The sequence below is a fragment of the Ranitomeya imitator genome, chromosome 4, assembly GCF_032444005.1.
Source record: "Ranitomeya imitator isolate aRanImi1 chromosome 4, aRanImi1.pri, whole genome shotgun sequence".
Lineage (NCBI taxonomy): Eukaryota > Metazoa > Chordata > Amphibia > Anura > Dendrobatidae > Ranitomeya > Ranitomeya imitator.
Window position 1 is genome coordinate 434,035,501 of NC_091285.1, and position 18,681 is coordinate 434,054,181.

Genomic DNA, 18,681 nt, shown 5'->3' on the forward strand with positions numbered 1-18,681 from the left:
TCTGCAACCTCATATACGTGCATTGAAAATTTTTATAGAGTAGAGCATGCTGTGAAATCTGTAGCAAGCTTTATAATTATACTTTATTGTGTAATTGATACTTTAAAAATCTCTTCTCTTATTGCCCTGTAGTTTAGTGCATTCTTACTGTGGAACCTGTGTTGACATTCCTTGCCATGTGATAATATAGTCTTAAGGTACCGTCACATTAAGCGACGCTGCAGCGATATAGGCAACGATGCCGATCGCTGCAGCGTCGCTGTTTCGTCGTTGTGTGGTCGCTGGAGAGCTGTCGCACAGACAGCTCTTCAGCGACCAACGATGCCGAAGTCCCCGGGTAACCAGGGTAAACATCGGGCTACTAAGCGCAGGGCCGTGCTTAGTAACCCGATGTTTACCCTGGTTACCATTGTAAATGTAAAAAAAACAAACACTACATACTTACATTCCGGTGTCTGTCGCGTCCCTCGCCGTCACCTTCCCTGCACTGTGTAAGCGCCAGCCGTAAAGCAGAGCGGTGACGTCACCGCTGTGCTCTTCTTTACGACCAGCCGTCGCTGACAGTGCAGGGAAGCAGGATGCCGGGGGACGCGACACCGGAATGTAAGTATGTAGAGTTTGTTTTTGGTTTTTTTACATTTACACTGGTAACCAGGGTAAACATCGGGTTACTAAGCACGGCCCTGCACTTAGTAACCCGATGTTTACCCTGGTTACCAGTGAAGACATCGCTGAATCGGCGTCACACACGCCGTTTCAGCGGGTGATCCAGCGACAAAATAAAGTTCTGGCCTTCTAGCTCCGACCAACGATGTCACAGCAGGATCCTGATCGCTGCTGCGTGTCAAACACAACGATATCGCTATCCAGGACGTTGCAATGTCACGGATCGCTATCGTTATCTTTCTTAAGTCGCTCAGTGTGAAGGTACCTTTACTGTGGTGCATGGTAGGATTATTGAGGGGAAGCTTTGTTGGACTGTAGTATTGATGCACTTATGTATATTACATTATTTTGCTTTGAGTAACATTATATTTATGAATTCTGTAACTTTTTTCTCTTCAGGAACTTGTAAAACTTTTGCAACAGTCGTTAAAGTCATCGCAGTATGATAAGTACTTTGCTACACCTTTCTCTGATGAGCTCTCAAAAGACCATTTACACTTGCTCCAACAAAAAGATGATCACATTCGAGACCTGAACCTTCTTCTGGAGAAGAAGATTTTGGAGAAGGACAGTCTTCAACAGGAAATTGAGGGGCTGAAATGCAGTGTTGAGCAAATGAAAGAGCAGCTCAACATGATGATTGAAACAATCCAGGCTAAAGATGAAGTGATTATGAGGCTGTCAAGGCAGATCAGTGACTATGAGGAATCTTCCCCCTTATCTGGCAACAGTTCAGACTCCCCCATTCAGAAAGATGAAGATATGAATCGGTTACGAGTAAGTACCTTTTGTGTGGAATACATAGCATGAGTCTTACAAGAATTCCTTTTATGTGTAGGTTCTGAGTGCTTCCAGATATTTGTGCATGTACATAAAGTTAGCAATTCTGCCTTGTATATTGCAAATATCAATTTATAGCAGCCTTATATAAATTACATATTCTGTGCATACTTGGTGATTTATCTTGTAGCATTTTCGGGTACCATTTCCGTAAATGGCATAGCTCTGACTACGTATTAATGTTGGTAGCGGTACTGAAGAGAAATATGATCTCAGAATGAATCTATACCTTGTTTGCAGTTTTAACTATATTATAAACCAGTAGTAGGTCTGGCAGCAGTCAAAATTTCCTGTTGTAACTTGGGAGTACTGAGATCTGATTGTTAGTGTTGTGGGGGAATGGTATTAATCTGCTTTCTGGAAATCTTGGGTGCCTCACTTTTCCATCATCCATCTCAGAAACACAAAATTCCAGGGCTGTGGAGTCGGTAAGCCAAACCTCCGACTCCAAAATTTCATCACTCCACCAAAATGGGCTCTGACTCCACAGCCCTGCAAAATTTCCCATCCTGGTTCCTTAGCAGTGTCATCCTGCTGCTACCCTGACGCTGTGCCGCTTATTGCCCCTAAATGTAGCGCATAAGCACAGTCAGTGCTAATCTAATAATACAGCAGACATTGTGCCCACAACCATAATGGTAACAAGTAGATATTGCCCCCAACAATAACCCTAATGAGCAGTTAACACCCCCAAAATTAATAGTTGTACACAGAGCCAATGCAAAATAATTGTATTCTGCAGATATTTGCATGCAGTTAGTAAATTCCTACATAGTATCAACAACATAATTAAGTGCCCCCATTATACCAAGCATAATGCCCCCAACAGGACCAGTATCAACAATATTTCATTACTGTGCCAAGCATAGTGTGCTCATTGATGCCCCAGTAATAATTGTGCCAGATAGGGCTGTGGAGCCGGAGTCCGTGTCCATTTTGGTGGAGCTGGTATAAAATGGACCGACTCCTAATATATTTATTTTAAAAATTGGGTAAAAATTAAGTACAATGCAGGATATCCTGTAAATGTTTTCATAAGAATTTAGGAAAGTTATTTATAAATGTCTGTTCTGTTTCTGATCTAAGGATCTCCGCTTTTAGGAATTTGTGCTGCACTTTATGAACATGCTCAGCAGTGAGTCAGTGCTGTGGGGTCATGTAGTCGGGGAAATTGAGGAGTCGAAGGTTTGTCTTACTGACTCCACAGCCATAGTCAGAGCAAAGATATCTTTAGTGCTGCCAGTATTATTGTTGCTACATATATTTCTCATGGTACCCTCAAAAGCAATAGTAACTCTGCACCAAAGAAATAAAAAGTGAAAATACTCCCCTAACCATGTTGCTATGCATTAGGCCTGTTCCGGATTGTGAAATGAGTGGACTCTGGAAATGACATAGGCTTCATCGCTGTTTCCTGCATGGGACACCTGCCCTCTTAGGGTATATACACACGATGCGGATCCGCAGCGTTTCCGCAGCTGCGGGTCCGCAGCAGTTTCCCATGAGTTTACAGTTCAATGTAAACCTTTGGGAAACAAAAAACACTGTGCACATGCTGCGGAAAAAAACGCGGGGAAACGCAGCGGTTTACATTCCGCAGCATGTCACTTCTTTCTGCAGATTCCACAGCAGTTTTACAGCTGCCCCTATGGAAAACCGCAGTTGTAAAACCGCAGAAAAACCGCGGTAAATCCACGATAAATCTGCAGCAAAAATGCCGCGTTTTTGCCCTGCAGATTTATCAAATCTGCTGCGGAAAAATCCGCAGTGGACAAGAATACGTGTGCACATACCCTTATTGACTGACAAGACAAAATGTAGCGTTGTCTACAAGGGTGAATGTGGATTAAGCTTAGTGTTGCTTCTGAGTGATGCCCAATCTACCTGGGATCTCTCGACAATCAAGCTAAAGGTCGCAGATCTGGAATGTCAGTAGCTGTTTCTCATGAGTATGCTGAAATTGGAATTGCTAGCTGCACAGGTTAATTCTCTTAATCAAAGGTGAAACTGTGATTATATTCCACGCCATTTGTCTACCCATCATTTTGTAAGGGCCTCACATGTGGCTTTTCTCCCTCTACTCTGCATGCAGCTTAGAGTATGTTCCCACGGTCAGGAACCGGCAGCGCTTTGGAGGCAGCACATGTCTGCTCCATCCAAAGCGCTGCCGACTTTTGAACTCAGGTGACTCCGCATGTTTTCATTGAGCTGTGTGGAATCACCGCATCCTGTACATTGTCAAGATAAATTGTCATGCTGCGGTCTCTAAAGACGCGCCGCATGTTCATCTCCGCAGGAAGCCAGAGGCTTCCACTATGCTGTAACATCTAGCGGCTGCGGGTTGGACGCTGCAGATGTATGCAGCGTCCAACCTGCAGTGTTTACTGACTGTGGGAACATACCCTAACAGGTTTTTAGCAATACTATCTTGCCTTGTCATTAACATTGGCCCAACCAGAGAATGCATTTTCTTTTGCTTCCTATGCAATCAGCATTAGGTTTTATACCCGTGACCATAATACTCGGATGAGTGCTATCCGTTCTTTTGACAAATAGCATTCATCCCCATGATATTTTAATGGACCCTGCACTTGTCTGATTTTTTTTTTTTTTTTACTCCTCAGACCGAGCCCATCTGGAAAAAAATCAGAGCATGCCCATTTGATCTGATATTTGGATCACACTCAGCCATGCAAGTCAATGAGTCCGTAGAAAACGTCGGACTGCACTCTGATGGCATCGCAGTGCAGACCAATTTCCACGGACTGACACAATGGAGAAGTTGGAGACACTTTTTTTTCTACATCTTCTCCTCATCTGAGAAAATCGTATCAGACTCTGATCAGAGTGTGATTTACACCATCTACCCAATTTTCTCAGTTTAGAAAACATGTGTTTGTGTGACCCTGGCCTTACAGGGTCTGATGTGAGTAGGCTGACCTGGCATAGTGGGCAGGCATTAGATCAAAATAGGTTTCTATTTGTGACAAAAAGCAACTAGGTTTTTTTGGCGTCTAGAATGGTGAATGTTGTATAAATCAGATGAAGGCCATTCAGCTATAAATGACTATGCATTAGCTTAATGTACTTCACCTCTATATACAATGATTATAATGAGCACAGTGCATTCACATTTATCTGATCTGTCTTTACAAGTGGACACATGCATTGACACATGACATACACATATATGCAGCTCGGCATATATTTATCAGATCAGCAGGAATATCAATAACACTTTGACATGCAGAAATAAAGGAGATTGATTCCAACGTACAAACTAATCAGCTGATGGAACATGAAGGAAGCAGTCAAGCCTTCCCTGAAGAAAGCCTTCCCTGCTGGCAAGGAGTCTGCTTCCAACTACATTTGGTTCTTCAGAATGAAGAATGTACATTTGTTTTTCATGCGGAAATGAAATTTTTGTGTTGAGTTGTATTTCACAATCATTCTTTGATGACATAAGAGTAGAGAGCTCCTTACAATCTGATCCATATGGAATGTTTTTTTTTTATTCTATGAAAGTTACCCTCGTTTTATTTATTAATTTTTACATAATTCAATATTACACTTAAAATAAGAAACTTTGTAATATATCTTAGTAGAGAATTCTGCTTTTTTCTCCTCCTGAGCTGATCTTTCATTCTCAGTTCACCGGTAGAATCTGTGTTCAGTGAATGCAGACTTTCCCTTTACTGCGATAGGAGATGACTGTCGGTCCTCAAAGTTCTACAGAGTCTGCGCACACGTTTCAGATTTGTTGCATTTTTCCTACGTAGGTTTCTCACAAAATTTGAAGGTTTCCAGATGCCAGCAAAGTGACTGAGAATCCTGAAGTCTCAGGAATACGTTGCTTATTTTTGACTTGCAGATTTCACTTGTACTGATGAGTGGTGAAAAAACTGAGCCAAAAACGCGCTATTTTAATCACCCTTAAACATAGATTGAGCGGGCACCATCCACCTCAAATAGAAAAGATAAGGGGGATCACCTGATGCGTATCAATGTAATCCAACAACACAAGAGAGGAAGCACATGCATCACAAATAATGGGATCACCACACCAATAGTTTTAGTACAAAAAATGTATCAAAACCTTTTATTGAAAACACCACACAAAGATTGTAAATTTTTAAAAACAATAAAAAAAAACCCACAAACAAAAATGGAGGGTTGGGGTCCATGCAGAATGAGTAAAATACAAAAAAAAATTGCACAGTCTATATCAATTTCATACATATATATTTCTAAGCAGGGTGGATTTGATTTAAATCTAACTGATTTAAATCACGATTTAAATCACTAGTCAGTAAGGCTTGATTTAAATCAGTGATTTAAATCAAAGTTTCTACCTAAACTAGTTCTTGCTACTTTCACATGCAAATAGATGAAGATTTTTAGAATCACTTTTTATATTACTTTTTTCTCCCCAGTTTAATGGGTTAATCATTCATATTTGGGCACCACTGTTCTGTTGTACTTAGGAAGGAGAAAAATAATCCTGACCTTAATAACAATTTAAATAGATTTATTCAACTGAAACAATAACAACATTACAGCATAAGTTATTTGCTTAAACAAACATCCATGTTTGTTAACTAATTTGGCTAAACAAAATATATATATATTATAAGAAACTTAGACTGTCAGCCCAGCCGACACATGAAAAACTGAAATACTACTGTCCCTGCTGTCCTCTGTAGCTCACTTGTCGTCATCTTCATCATCATCTTCTTCTTTGTTCCTATTCATAATCTGGAAAAGAAAAACAAGCTTTCCTGCTTTATTGGGTCCCAACCGATTTCTCAATTTAGAATGAATGAGTCCAAAGGAAGAGAATATTCTTTCAACGCCTGCAGAAGAAGCTACTGCTGTTAAAAGTGAAATCATTACTTGAACAGTCTCTAAATCCAAGCGCTTAAGTGACTTCCACCAGTTTACTGGTGTGACCTTCCTTAAAATATCTTCAGCAAACATATATTTCTTGAATGGTTCCCCCTTAGCTCTGAAGTTTATTATAGTTGGCATTAAAGATGGATGATTGCTGGATACCCATGTCATAGCTTACTCCTCTCCCTCAGCACTTAAGTTTTGACCCTGATATTGGATATTGACAATATTTGCCAAAAAATGAGCTGGAGTCAGTGCTTGTCCCATTCGTTTGTTTACTGCTTGTAATTTAATTCTGTCCATGTGTAGTTCTGTTTTTAAGTGTTCACTCAGTTCCTTCCAAATTTCAACAGCATCCGCAATAAAACAGCTATTTTTCTGTATTTTGTTTAAAGCTTGAGAGATGGGTTTCAGGAAGCTCAGCATATGTTCAACATTTCTCTTAAGCCCAATGTTGCGGATTTTGGCCGTGACCGTGCCATCTATTTTATCTCGATTTTCTTCACAAAGTGTCATCAGAATAGGCCAGTTTTTGATATACTGCTCAAAACAGTCCACCACAGAGTTCCATCTAACATCTTGTGGGAGCGTTAGCTTGGTTCCACCCATCCTTTTCAGAGCTGTTGCAGCAAAATGATTATTACGGAAGTATTTAGCAATTTCAACAACATTAGCCTTTATTTCTGGAACACTTAAGTCTTCGGCTAAGAGGTGCAGCAAATGAGCACTGCAACCATGTGTTATTAGCAGCTTTGTATTCCCTCCCTGCTCTTCTAAATCTCTTCTCATCTTCGATACGTTTGCAGCATTGTCAGTGACCAAACTGCGTACTAGACATTTGAATTTTTGTTCACATGTCGTTATAGCTTTTACTGCCACTTCTTGTAAGTATTCTGCTGTGTGTGCATTTCCTGACATATCAGTTGTTTGTGCAAGGAAGACTTTACCTTCTTTTGTTGTTATACAAGCACATACAATAGGATCATTGTGGACATTACTCCACCCATCAATACTTAGGTTAACAATTTTACCCTCCAGAGCTGTTGCACATTGCTCCATTTCTCTGTCATACACTTGATCCAGCAGTTTCCCTGCAACATCAGCTCTGCTGGGTGGACTGTATCCTGGTCTCAGTGACTGAACCATATTAATGAAATGTGGGTTCTCAGTCAGACGGAAAGAAGAGTTCGTTGCATAAATAAACTGGGCAATTTTTTCATCAATCAACTCTTTTTCTAATCTGCTAGTTCTTATCACAAACCTATCTATGGTGGTTCCAGGAGGTAAAGGTTTTTTCTTCCTTTTGGGTGATGGTGATATGTGGCTGTGGGTGTCTGATGATGATGCTGCTGCTAATGAAGCACTATCCTGGATGGATAACTCTGAAACTGTAGAACAGGATGATGGTGATCTTGGAGGTGGATAGTTTCCAGAATCCATGAATTTCCCTAAACAAAAAAAGTCAATGCTGTTATTTTATTGTTTATACAATTTCTGCTTATTGTACGCAACACATCAATGCCCCTGCCCCAAAAGGAATATTTGTTTTTCTTCATAACTGTAGCAAATGACAGTAACATGCAGTAATAATAAGAAATATAATTTTTCTCACACATGACAGTTCAGTCTTTAGAAATTGGATTCAATAAAAATGTTTACCAATCTGAAGATCCTGCCTGTTCAGAAGTGTTTCTTTGGTCATCTTCATCACCGCACTTCTCATGATGTTGCCTCATTCGCGCCACCAGGCCTTGCATCTCTTTGTTGCATCGTTGGCATTTTGCACGCATGCCTGCCTTACCGATAGGCGAAGGAGCTTCATTAAAATATTCCCAAACTGGGTCTCTTTTACGGCCTGCTGCCATTATAAGGAAAGAATGTAATAAACCTCAGATCGTACACACAAACAGATCCAGACTTGTCTGTCTGTGGCTATGCTGCAGTATTGTGCTCAAAGTTTCACTTTCATTTTCTTGTCTGCTTGCCCTTCCTCCTCCTCACACTTAGATTCACATTCTTCTTGTGTTGTGCAGATCTATTCCACTCCAAACAATCAGAAACATATTGTCTAACTTCTTGGACTTGGCACTGAAGGGGTTGATTCTGTATTCATAGGTTTGTAGAACAATAGGATTAAGGTCTTTTTCTCAACTCTGTTCATGTTGTAACATTTTTGCTGTGAAGAAGAGGCTGGGACCTCAAATTCAGTTTTGAGAACTGCGTAAGTAAAGCGAGCGTCTGTGATAATATAGGAGAGAAACTGCCCACTAATCCTACAGAAACCTCTGGAAGAGCATGGCGTTGTGAATGTTACACATATACAGCCTTTATTCTACTGAGTTAAGAGTTAAACAACTCAGCTTTATCTCAAGATGGAAGAACCTTTGAATGGTAAAATATTTTCCTCAAAAAGCAGTTTATTGAAAAAAATCCGATTTAAATAAAAAAAATCCGATTTCAATCAAAAAAATCCAATTTTTTATTTAAAAAAAAAAACATTGATTTTTATCCACCCTGTTTCTAAGTGTGACCAGACTCCAAATAATATGGACCAAACAATATATGCATGCTGTTCTCCCCCTTCAAAGGAATCACATGAAGTTTTTACCCAAATACCCTATTTGATATGAAGGCAGTATACATAATTGTGTGGCAATACCTCCCACAAGTTGTGGGGATTCCTTAGTGTCCAAAAGGCACAATAGAGCTGACTGCTCAGAAAATACCAGTCTCAAGAAAACCGCACCTAAAGACCCAATATCTTACCCCCACACTACCAAGCAGGTCACCCCAATTCAAGGCAAAGCAGACTGTGACAATGTAAGACCTTACGCTGGGTTCACACTGCGTTGTGTGAACCCGTTTAATGGACTACGTTACACCGCGGCATAACGCGGTGTAACGTAGTCCGTTAACGCCGCCATTACAAGCAATGGCGAGCGCATCGCTAGCGCACGCCCACAATGGGCGTGCGCTAGTGATGCGCCGTCATAGAGTGACGGACCCGAGACGCCGCCTGCAGCGTTTCCGGGTCCGTCACTGCTAGCTCGCCGCTAGCGCAGATGGAGCTAGCAGAAGCTCCATCTGCGCTAGCGCTGTGCAAGTGCCGGCACTTGCGTTAGTGCAGTCCGTTTAACGGATATGTTGAACGGACTGCACTAACGTAGTGTGAACCAAGCCTTATTTTAATCACCCTTTTTTCCTGCCAAAGGATGCAAAAATGTCTGCACCAATTGCTTAACTTGTGCACACACAGTTACTTTAATTTCAGGAAATCTTGCAGCAGAATCTGTGTCTAGCTACTCCCTTCTCATCCTCCCCTCTCCATAGAATTTTAAGAGGACAAACGGTCGTCTCCTATCTCAGTAATGAGAAAATCTGTATTCACTTAAAACAAGAGTTTGAAGATTTTACCCATGAATTGAGAGTGAAGGGTCAGTCCAGGAGGAGTAATAAGCAGATTTGTCTGATAACATATATGACAAATTTGCCTATTTTTATGTGTATTATTGATTTTTCAATCAAATAATCATGAAAACATGGAAGTTGATGTTATCAACCCCTTACTGACATGTGACGTACATTTGCAGATTCCCTGACTTTGATGTGGGATCGCAAGCTGAGCCAGCAAATGATGGCTGAATTATTTAGCTATCATCTGCCTCCACTTGCGGCTGTTAACCTTTTTAAATGCCACTGTTATTCTGTAACAGCAACATTTACCGTAATGATTGCAGGATGCCAATGGGTTGCTACAACAGCCGGGTGTCTGCTGAAGACCTCTGTGCTTGTCATGACTGTACTTCTGTCAAAGCCTGCCTATAGCTGGCGTACATACAGTTGCATGTAAATGTTTGGGCACCCCTGGTCAAAATTACTGTTATTATGAACAGTTAAGCAAGTTGAAGATGTAATGATCTCTAAAAGGGCTAAAATTAAAGATGACAGATTTCCTTTGTATTATATATTTTTTTTACATTTTAGAAACTAGAAAAAGGGAATAGGCTGATTCAAAAGTTTGAGCACCCTGCATGGTTAGTACCTAGTAGCACCCCCTTTTCAAAGTATCACAGATTGTAAACGCTGTTTATAGCCAGACAAAGAGTCTTTCAATTCTTGTTTGAGGGATTTTCATCCATTTTTCCAGTTCTGTGAGATTCCTGGGTCTTCTTGCATTCATTGCTATTTTGAGGTCTAGCCACAGATTTTCAATGATAAGATCAGGGGACTTTGAGGGCCATTGCTTGTACCTTTTGAGGTAGTCCATTGTGGACTATGACGTGTTTTTAAGATCGTTATCCATTTATAGAAGCCATCCTTTTTTGAACTTCAGCTTTTTTACATATGGTGTTATGTTTGCATCAGGAATTTGTTGAAATTTCATTTACCCGTGAAATGTTCGCCGTGCCATTGGCTACAACACAACCCCAAAGCATGATTGATCTATCCCGTGCTTAATGGTTGGCTGGTGAGATGTTCTTTTCATTAAATTCTGTGCCCTTTTTCCTCCACATAAACTTTTGATCATAGTGGCCAAAGAGTTCTGTTTTAACCTCATTAGTCCACAGGGCTTGTTTAGATGTTCTTTTGCATTCTTTTGACACTGAATTTTATGTTGTGGATGCAGGATATGTTTTCTTCAGGAAAGACCATATTTGTGCAGGTGTCTCTGAACACCAGAAGAATGTACCACAACTCCATAGTCTGCTAAATCTTTCTGAAGGTCTTTTGCTGTCAGTCCGGTGTTCTGATTTGCCTCTCTCGTAATCCTACGAGCAGCTCTCACTGAACTTTTGTTTGGTCTTCCAGACTTTATCTTGACCTCCACTGTTCCTGTTAAAGGGAACCTGTCACCCCCAAAATCGATGGTGAGGTAAGCTCACTGTCATCCGGGGCTTATCTACAGCATTCTGTAATGCTGTAGATAAGCCGCCGATGTTACCTGAAAGAGGAGAAAAAGACGTTAGATTATACTCACCCAGGGGCGGTCCCGCTCTGATGGGTGTCTCAGGTCGGGTACAGCGCCTCCCATCTTCATTCCATGACGTCCTCTTCTGGTCTTCACGCTGCGGCTCCAGCGCAGGCGTACTTTATGTACCCTGTTGAGGGCAGAGCAAAGTACTGCAGTGCGCAGGCGCCGTAAAGGTCAGAGAGGCCCGGCGCCTGCGCACTGCAGTACTTTGCTCTGCCCTCAACAGGGCAGACAAAGTACGCCTGCGCCGGAGCCGCAGCATGAAGACCAGAAGAGGACTTCATGGAATGAAGATGGGAGGCGCCGGAGCGGACCTGAGACACCCATTTGACCGGACCACAGCGGGACCGCCCCTGGGTGAGTATAATCTAACCTCTTTTTCTCCTCTTTCAGGTTACATCGGGGGCTTATCTACAGCATTACAGAATGCTGTAGATAAACCCCTGATGACGGTGAGCTTACCTCACCATCGATTTTGGGGGTGACAGGTTCCCTTTAACTACCATTTCTTAATTACATTTCGAATTTAGGAAAGGGCAATTTGAAAACGCTTTGCTATCTTATAGCTTTCTCCTGCTTTGTGGGCCGCCACCATTTTCACTTTCAGAGTGCTGCTGTTTTTTAGCACAAGGTTAGCAGAGGCTGGGTTTTTATAAAGAATCAGAAATTTGCATCACCTGGCCTTTTCTAACGATGATGGTGAGCAAGTCATAACCCTAACAGACTAATTTCGATCTGAAATCTTGGTCAAAAGTTAAAGTTTGAAAATTACTGTTGTTGTGAACAGCATTGGAGGAGGCCCAAGAAGCAGGATCGATATTATTAAAATACTTGAGGGGAGGAGAATATACTGGATATACTGGAATCACAAATCTGTATATAGTCCGACTATATACCCTACCCGGTTACTGGTCCATAAAATTTGTCATCATAACCATCTTTTACATGTCCACCAGACTGTTCAAAGTACACCCCTCTGAGGAACAACTTTAGTCTAGAGAAGTTGTGGAGATTGGACAGATTTGGAGGATTGCAGAATCAGGAATTTAAATATGTGCATCAGTTATACTCAGATAACCAATTAATAGCAGAAGTGATTAATATTCAAACCTAACGTGTGATAGGATTAACCGGGAAGGTGGAAGGATCTCCCCAGGCTGAAATACTTTACCAGACTAGGAAATCTACTGTATAGCCACACACTGGCTGGCAACCAGCCCTCCCTGCGTAGAAGAAGTGGTCCAAGCTCTCAACTCTACTGTCTTAATGGAAAGAAGGTTTACATCAGGAGGGGTCTGGTTGGTAAATTTAGTAAAGTATGAGGAGACTGGATTAGGTGCGCAGCTGTGATTTCGGAGAAGCTGGCTAGGGAGGTCTTATTTAATTTACTGATCCTGTAAATTCTGATTACCACCTGTTTTGGTTGTAGGATAATGTATTTGACTAATTGTCTGATAATAACACCTATGTCTGCATGGGTATGGTTTTATTGTAATGCACACCATGGGAGAGGGTGGGGAGGGTGAATGTTAGTTTTGGGTTGGGAAGGGGAAAACTGTATTGTGGTTATTTGAATCTTATTGAATAGTTGGATTATATAGGTACTGTTACTCTATATGTACTGTATGACGACATGCAGTACTGGATAACCCCTTATTAATGGGCCTAGGGAGGTGAAGATAAAAATCAAATGTAAATGTACTCAACTATTTCTTTACAGGATAGTTTACAGGGCTATAAGGCACAAAACAAGTTTCTCAATAAAGAAATATTGGAGCTTTCTGCCTTACGAAGAAGCACTGAGAGAAGGGAGCAAGAATTGGAAGCAAAGGTAAATTGTCCATAAGTGCAAGTAAGTCAACAGAGGCTTTCCTCTACACACAATTACACAGGGTAAATGGAAGGTGTCTGTAACATCATTTATCCATTTATCGTTATTACCTCGCCTCATGGAGGAATACATTAAGGGACATTTATCCAGCTAAATGTGCCATTATTCTGACACCATTTGAACCTATTTTTCATAACATGCACCATATTTGTAGGAAACACTTTCTGTGCCTTGTCTGGTGTAGCTTGAAGGAAAGGTGCTGGGCATCATGTGCAACATTGTGCACAAAATGTCGGCATACATATCTGGCTCAAAGTAAGCAAACTAATAAGTAGTTTAAACATAGACTATGAAATCTAAAGATACACAAATGTTATCATAATGGTTTATGATAAGACATGCAAACATACACATACATGTATAATCTATATCTCAATCACAGTTAGAAATCTCACTGCTTGGTATATTTTCTACAGTACTCCAATTTGGAAGCCAAACTGTGCCAGATAGAGAGCAAGTACCTTGTCCTTCTTCAAGAGATGAAAACACCAGTATGTGTTGATAGCCAAGGGCCAGGCCAAGAGGTTGTGAACCAGTTGCTAGAGGATGCTCTGAAGGTGGATACAGTTGAGCACCCTGAACATGCATACATCAGACCCCACGCTATGAGGTATGGACATCTGCTAATTTTGATATACTGATGCTTACCTTGTGTTTATTTTTCCCAAGATATTGTGGTAATCTGCAGGTATCAAATCCTATGTAGCAGGATTACTGAAGCAGCGACTACAGGGAGAAAATGAAGTTATATTCTCCCTGCAGCCAGTCAGTATTAGTCCCTGCTCACTGCACAGCAGGTTAACCATCATTATGTTGGGGAGTGATTACAATGCAATCACTGTGTAGTGAGCAGTGATTGTAACGGCTCCCTCAATGACAGCAAGTGTGCATGGAGGGTATGACTTCATTTTCTACCTTTAGCTGCTCTTCCATGATGTAAATGCTATCTACTTGCAGATTACCACTATATCTGCAGATAAATAGCGTTACTGGAGGTGACTGGTTCTCCAACAGGTTTTTACCCAGTTATCACATATCTTGCTGATTGCTGAGGGTCCCACTACTTTTTGCTCTTGGGGAAAATAATCATCAGAGAACTACTGTTATCAGGACACTGTGCAATATGTTCCACCAAAAAAAGTTATGAAGTATGAATTTGTGCATACGTTTGTTTTGAGATGTGTATCTACAGCTTTTCTTATAACCATTCATTATCATGGTCCTAATTAGTATTTGTGGCTCAAAAGTCACTCCAAAGGATACACAACAACCATAATCCTCTATGGGGTATACCAGGCAGAGGATAAGAAGTGAAAAGAACAAGAGTAAACGTTAAAATAACTATTTATTGGTACATAAATTAAAAAACAAGGGGGACACAAAAATACATAACATAAAAAAAGACATAAATGGGACCTCTAAGTGGTAAAGGGAGAGAAGAGCCAATCAAATAAATAAAGGATGTTACAGAATGGTATATATGCCGCATGAAATGGATCCCCCTCCAAGGCAGGGTATAAATGTTCTATAGAATACAAGTGTGGCTATAAAAATATAGCTGACTGAAGTGACAGGTAAAATAAACCGCCTTACAGAGCCATCATATACATAGTGTATATAGTGAAAAAAAACCAAAGAGCTGAGCGGTGGTGAGGGGTATTTCCAGAGTACAGAGAACCGCTGGTGCTTAACAAGCTACTCAAGAGGCTAATGCAGAAATCCCTATATAATAACAGCATCAGTGGTTGGAAAAGGTAGATGGCGATAAATAAAGTGGATATTATTAACTGTGCAGAGCCGCGGAGGATATAGGGGCCAATGCCCTGGGATCAAGCAGGCATATAGCGGTATGTGGCTGCGCTCTCCCGACGCGTTATTTTAACGTTTACTCTTGTTCTTTTCACTTCTTATCCTCTGCCTGGTATACCCCATAGAGGATTATGGTTGTTGAGCTTTTCTTATAAATTGTGTAAATTCTATTCTGTCGTGTGTTATTTTTGCAGTCAGTTAATTCAGTAATCTCTTTCTATGTAGCAAATATGATATATATGGATTCCAGAACATTCCTGAAGATGACGATGAGGAAAAGCTGGTGGCAAGAGTAAGAGCCCTTGATCTCAAGTCTTTGTCTCTGTCAGAGAGCCAAGAAATTTCAACAGTGGTGAAGTGGGAAAACTATTTTGCCAGCACAGTAAATCGTGAGATGGTCCATTCACCAGAGCTGAAGAGTCTTGTCCGCAACGGTATACCTCACCAGCATCGCTCTAAAATGTGGAAGATGTTTGTAAACCTACATATCAAGAAACTAAAGGAAGAGAAACTACCTGGATATTTCCAAAGTCTCCTACAAAAAGCTCTTGAAAAGCAAAACCCAGCATCAAAGCAGATTGAGTTGGATCTCATGAGGACACTTCCCAACAACAAGCACTACACCTCACCCACCTCAGAGGGCATTCAGAAGCTACGCAATGTCTTGTTGGCTTATTCTTGGAGGAATCCAGATATTGGCTACTGCCAGGGATTGAATCGGTGAGGGCTATTTGTGTTAGGATCAGTCTCTTCTTGTTTATCACATCTATGAAGTTAGAATAGAAATACACGTAGGACCCACGAGCATGTAGCTTCTAATAATGTAGCCCTTGTTGGCAAAATGTCATTGGGCAACAAAAAGGGATTAATGATCAGTCTTCCATGCAATGTGTATGTAAAATGTGTGTTCTTTTATTGCTAGGCTGGCCGCTATTGCTCTCCTTTACCTTGATCAGGAGGATGCCTTTTGGTGCTTGGTTACAATAGTGGAGGTCTTCATGCCACGTGATTACTACACCAAAACTCTTCTAGGATCCCAGGTATCTGTTGCATGCATCCTGGTATTCATCGTATTGCTTCATATTTAAAACTTGTTTATAATATTTGCTGGTTATGCTGAAATGTATTTTAGTAGGCTTAAAGGGGTTGTCTAGGACTAAGATATTTCTGAGCCATCCATGACCTGACACTCCACAGTCAGCTGCTAGAAGGTCCTGACCCATGAAATCTTGCAGTGTATAGGGCCAGAACACTACAGCTTCATTCACAGTGTAGTGCAGGGGTGTCAAACTGCATTCCTCGAGGGCTGCAAACAGGTCATGTTTTCAGGATTTCCTTGTACTGCACAGGTGATAATTTAATCACCAACTCATTATTTGTGTAGGTGATTAAATTATCACCTGTGCAGTACAAGGAAATCCTGAAAGCATGACCTGCTTGCAGCCCTCGAGGAATGCAGTTTGACACCCCAGGTGTAGTGACCATTCTCGGAGACTCGGAGAGCTTTGTTCCCATTCATTGGGAGGCATATAGTTTACTCCTCCCTGACTTGGTGATTTTATTCGTTTTTTTTCTTCTGTTTTTGCGCTTTGTTTATCCTCCCTTTTCTTTATACTGATATAATTTTTTTTATTTATCTGTTAACATAGATGTATGAGGGTTGTTTTTTTGCAGAACTTGTTGCCGTTTTGAATAACGCCATTCATTTTACTATTCATTGTACTGGAAAAAGTGGGGGAGGAATTCCAAGTGTGGTAACATTGCTAAATAAATGCAATTTCTCAATTTGAATTTTGAGTTTTGTTTTTATGGTATTGATACTACGGTAAAAATTACTTGTCAAAATGATTGTCTAGGTCAGTATGATTTACAGCAGTATCAGAGTTTATAGAAGTTTTTCTAATTACCGTATTTTTCGGATTATAAGACGCACATTTTTCCCCAAAATTTGGGGGGAAAATGGGGATGCGTCTTGTAATGCGTATATACCTTACCGATACCGTTACCGCAGGCTGGGATAAGGGGCGGTGCTGCGGGTTCCCGACGGTGCCACTGCGGGGTCTCTGGAGCCACTGCGGGGGTCTCATGTGCCGCTGCGGGGGTCTCTGGTACTATGAAAGGCCAGAGCCCCCCACAGCTCCATGGCTTCCTTTGCGGTGGACTCTGGGGAAAATGGCCGCTGGGGGGGGGGGGGGGGCGCATGCGCAGATGGAGATCTCAGCACCAAGATCTTGGGAGATGAGATCTCAGCTCTGAAATCTCATCTCCCAAGATCTTGGTGCCGAGATCTTAATCTGCGCATGCGCCGCCCCCCAGCGGCCATTTTCCCAGAGTCCACCACACAGAAAACCATGGAACTGAGGTGGGGGGCTCCAGCCTTTCACAAAATGTCAGCAGAGGCCCCCCCCCACAGCGTGTTGTGGTGAATGACTACTGCTCTGGATGGTCCCCTATTATAAGTGGCCTACCCCAGGCTTCAGTGCTGAATCTGTTATTTTTCAACTTATTTATCAATGATATGGCGGGATTAATGCTAGTTCTATTTTTCTCACCAAGCTCTGTAGTATAGTGCCGTTTCAGTTTATGGGAGATGTTCTTAAAGGGAACCTGTCGCCAGTTTTGTCGTAATTTTAGTTAATATATCACCTTATCCAGCGCCTGTACTGCAGTTCATAAATGGTTAGGTCACCACCTGCATACCCCCTAAAAACCTTTTGAATTTCTCCTGGTCTTTATGGTAATACGGCTCCCTGAGACATCCCACACGAAACGCGCGTTGGGGCTGCTTATCTGCTCTTATCCACTCGGGGTACTGTGGGTAAGATGGCATTTTAGCATTTTAGGCATACACTCTTTTCACCTTGCATTTTCATGACACTATGCTGTGTGCAAGTGGCACAGTACATACACCATTTCATTTTTCTTGGCTCATAGACATTTTCACCCTACTTTATTTGCCTAACTATATTTTCTGGGACACCTTATTATTATTATTATTATTATTATTATTATTATTATTATTATTGTACTGGCTATTTCACATTTGATTGATAACTTATATAACTGCCAGTCTTTGGTTTATACTTTAATCATCTGTTGTCCCGTATTTATAGATATTACTAATTGTGTCAGTATTATATACAACATTGGCCTTTTCTACATATACCTGTCAGTTTTGTGGATCTGTAGCATCCTAATATCATCGCTATTGACTTTTTTATATTATTTGTTTTTGTCAGTGTTTTTGAATTTAGTAATAAACATATTGTCATATTTATTCATCTTGTTGGACTCTAACTCTGTGTCGCTAAGGCTTCTTTCACATTTCCGTCGGTACGCGGCTGTCGCTAAGCGTCAGCACGACGTACCGACGGACATTGTGAAAATTCTGTGCAACGTGGGCAGCGGACGCAGTGTTTCAACGCATCCGCTGCCCATAGTAAAGTCCCAGGGAGGAGGGGGCGGAGTTCCGGCCGCGCCTGCGCGCTTAAAATTGCAGGACCCGACGTACAAATAAACCTTCCCTTGAACATTTTTTCGCTACGACGGTCCGCCAAAAACCGACGCATCCAGTGCATGACGTATGGAACGTGTGTCCATACGTCGTGATGCG

At 41.4% G+C, this 18,681-nt stretch overlaps 1 protein-coding gene across 1 annotated transcript in view; it reads left to right on the plus strand.

Annotated features, from left to right (window-relative positions):
• Positions 1-18,681, plus strand: part of TBC1D2B (TBC1 domain family member 2B) — a 147,824-nt gene that overhangs the window by 92,660 nt on the left and 36,483 nt on the right. Inside the window, exons 6-10 of the mRNA XM_069765568.1 lie at positions 1,066-1,443; positions 13,089-13,199; positions 13,676-13,869; positions 15,294-15,788; positions 15,991-16,108. Coding sequence (XP_069621669.1) covers positions 1,066-1,443; positions 13,089-13,199; positions 13,676-13,869; positions 15,294-15,788; positions 15,991-16,108 — 1,296 coding nt within the window. The remainder of the gene's footprint in view (positions 1-1,065; positions 1,444-13,088; positions 13,200-13,675; positions 13,870-15,293; positions 15,789-15,990; positions 16,109-18,681) is intronic.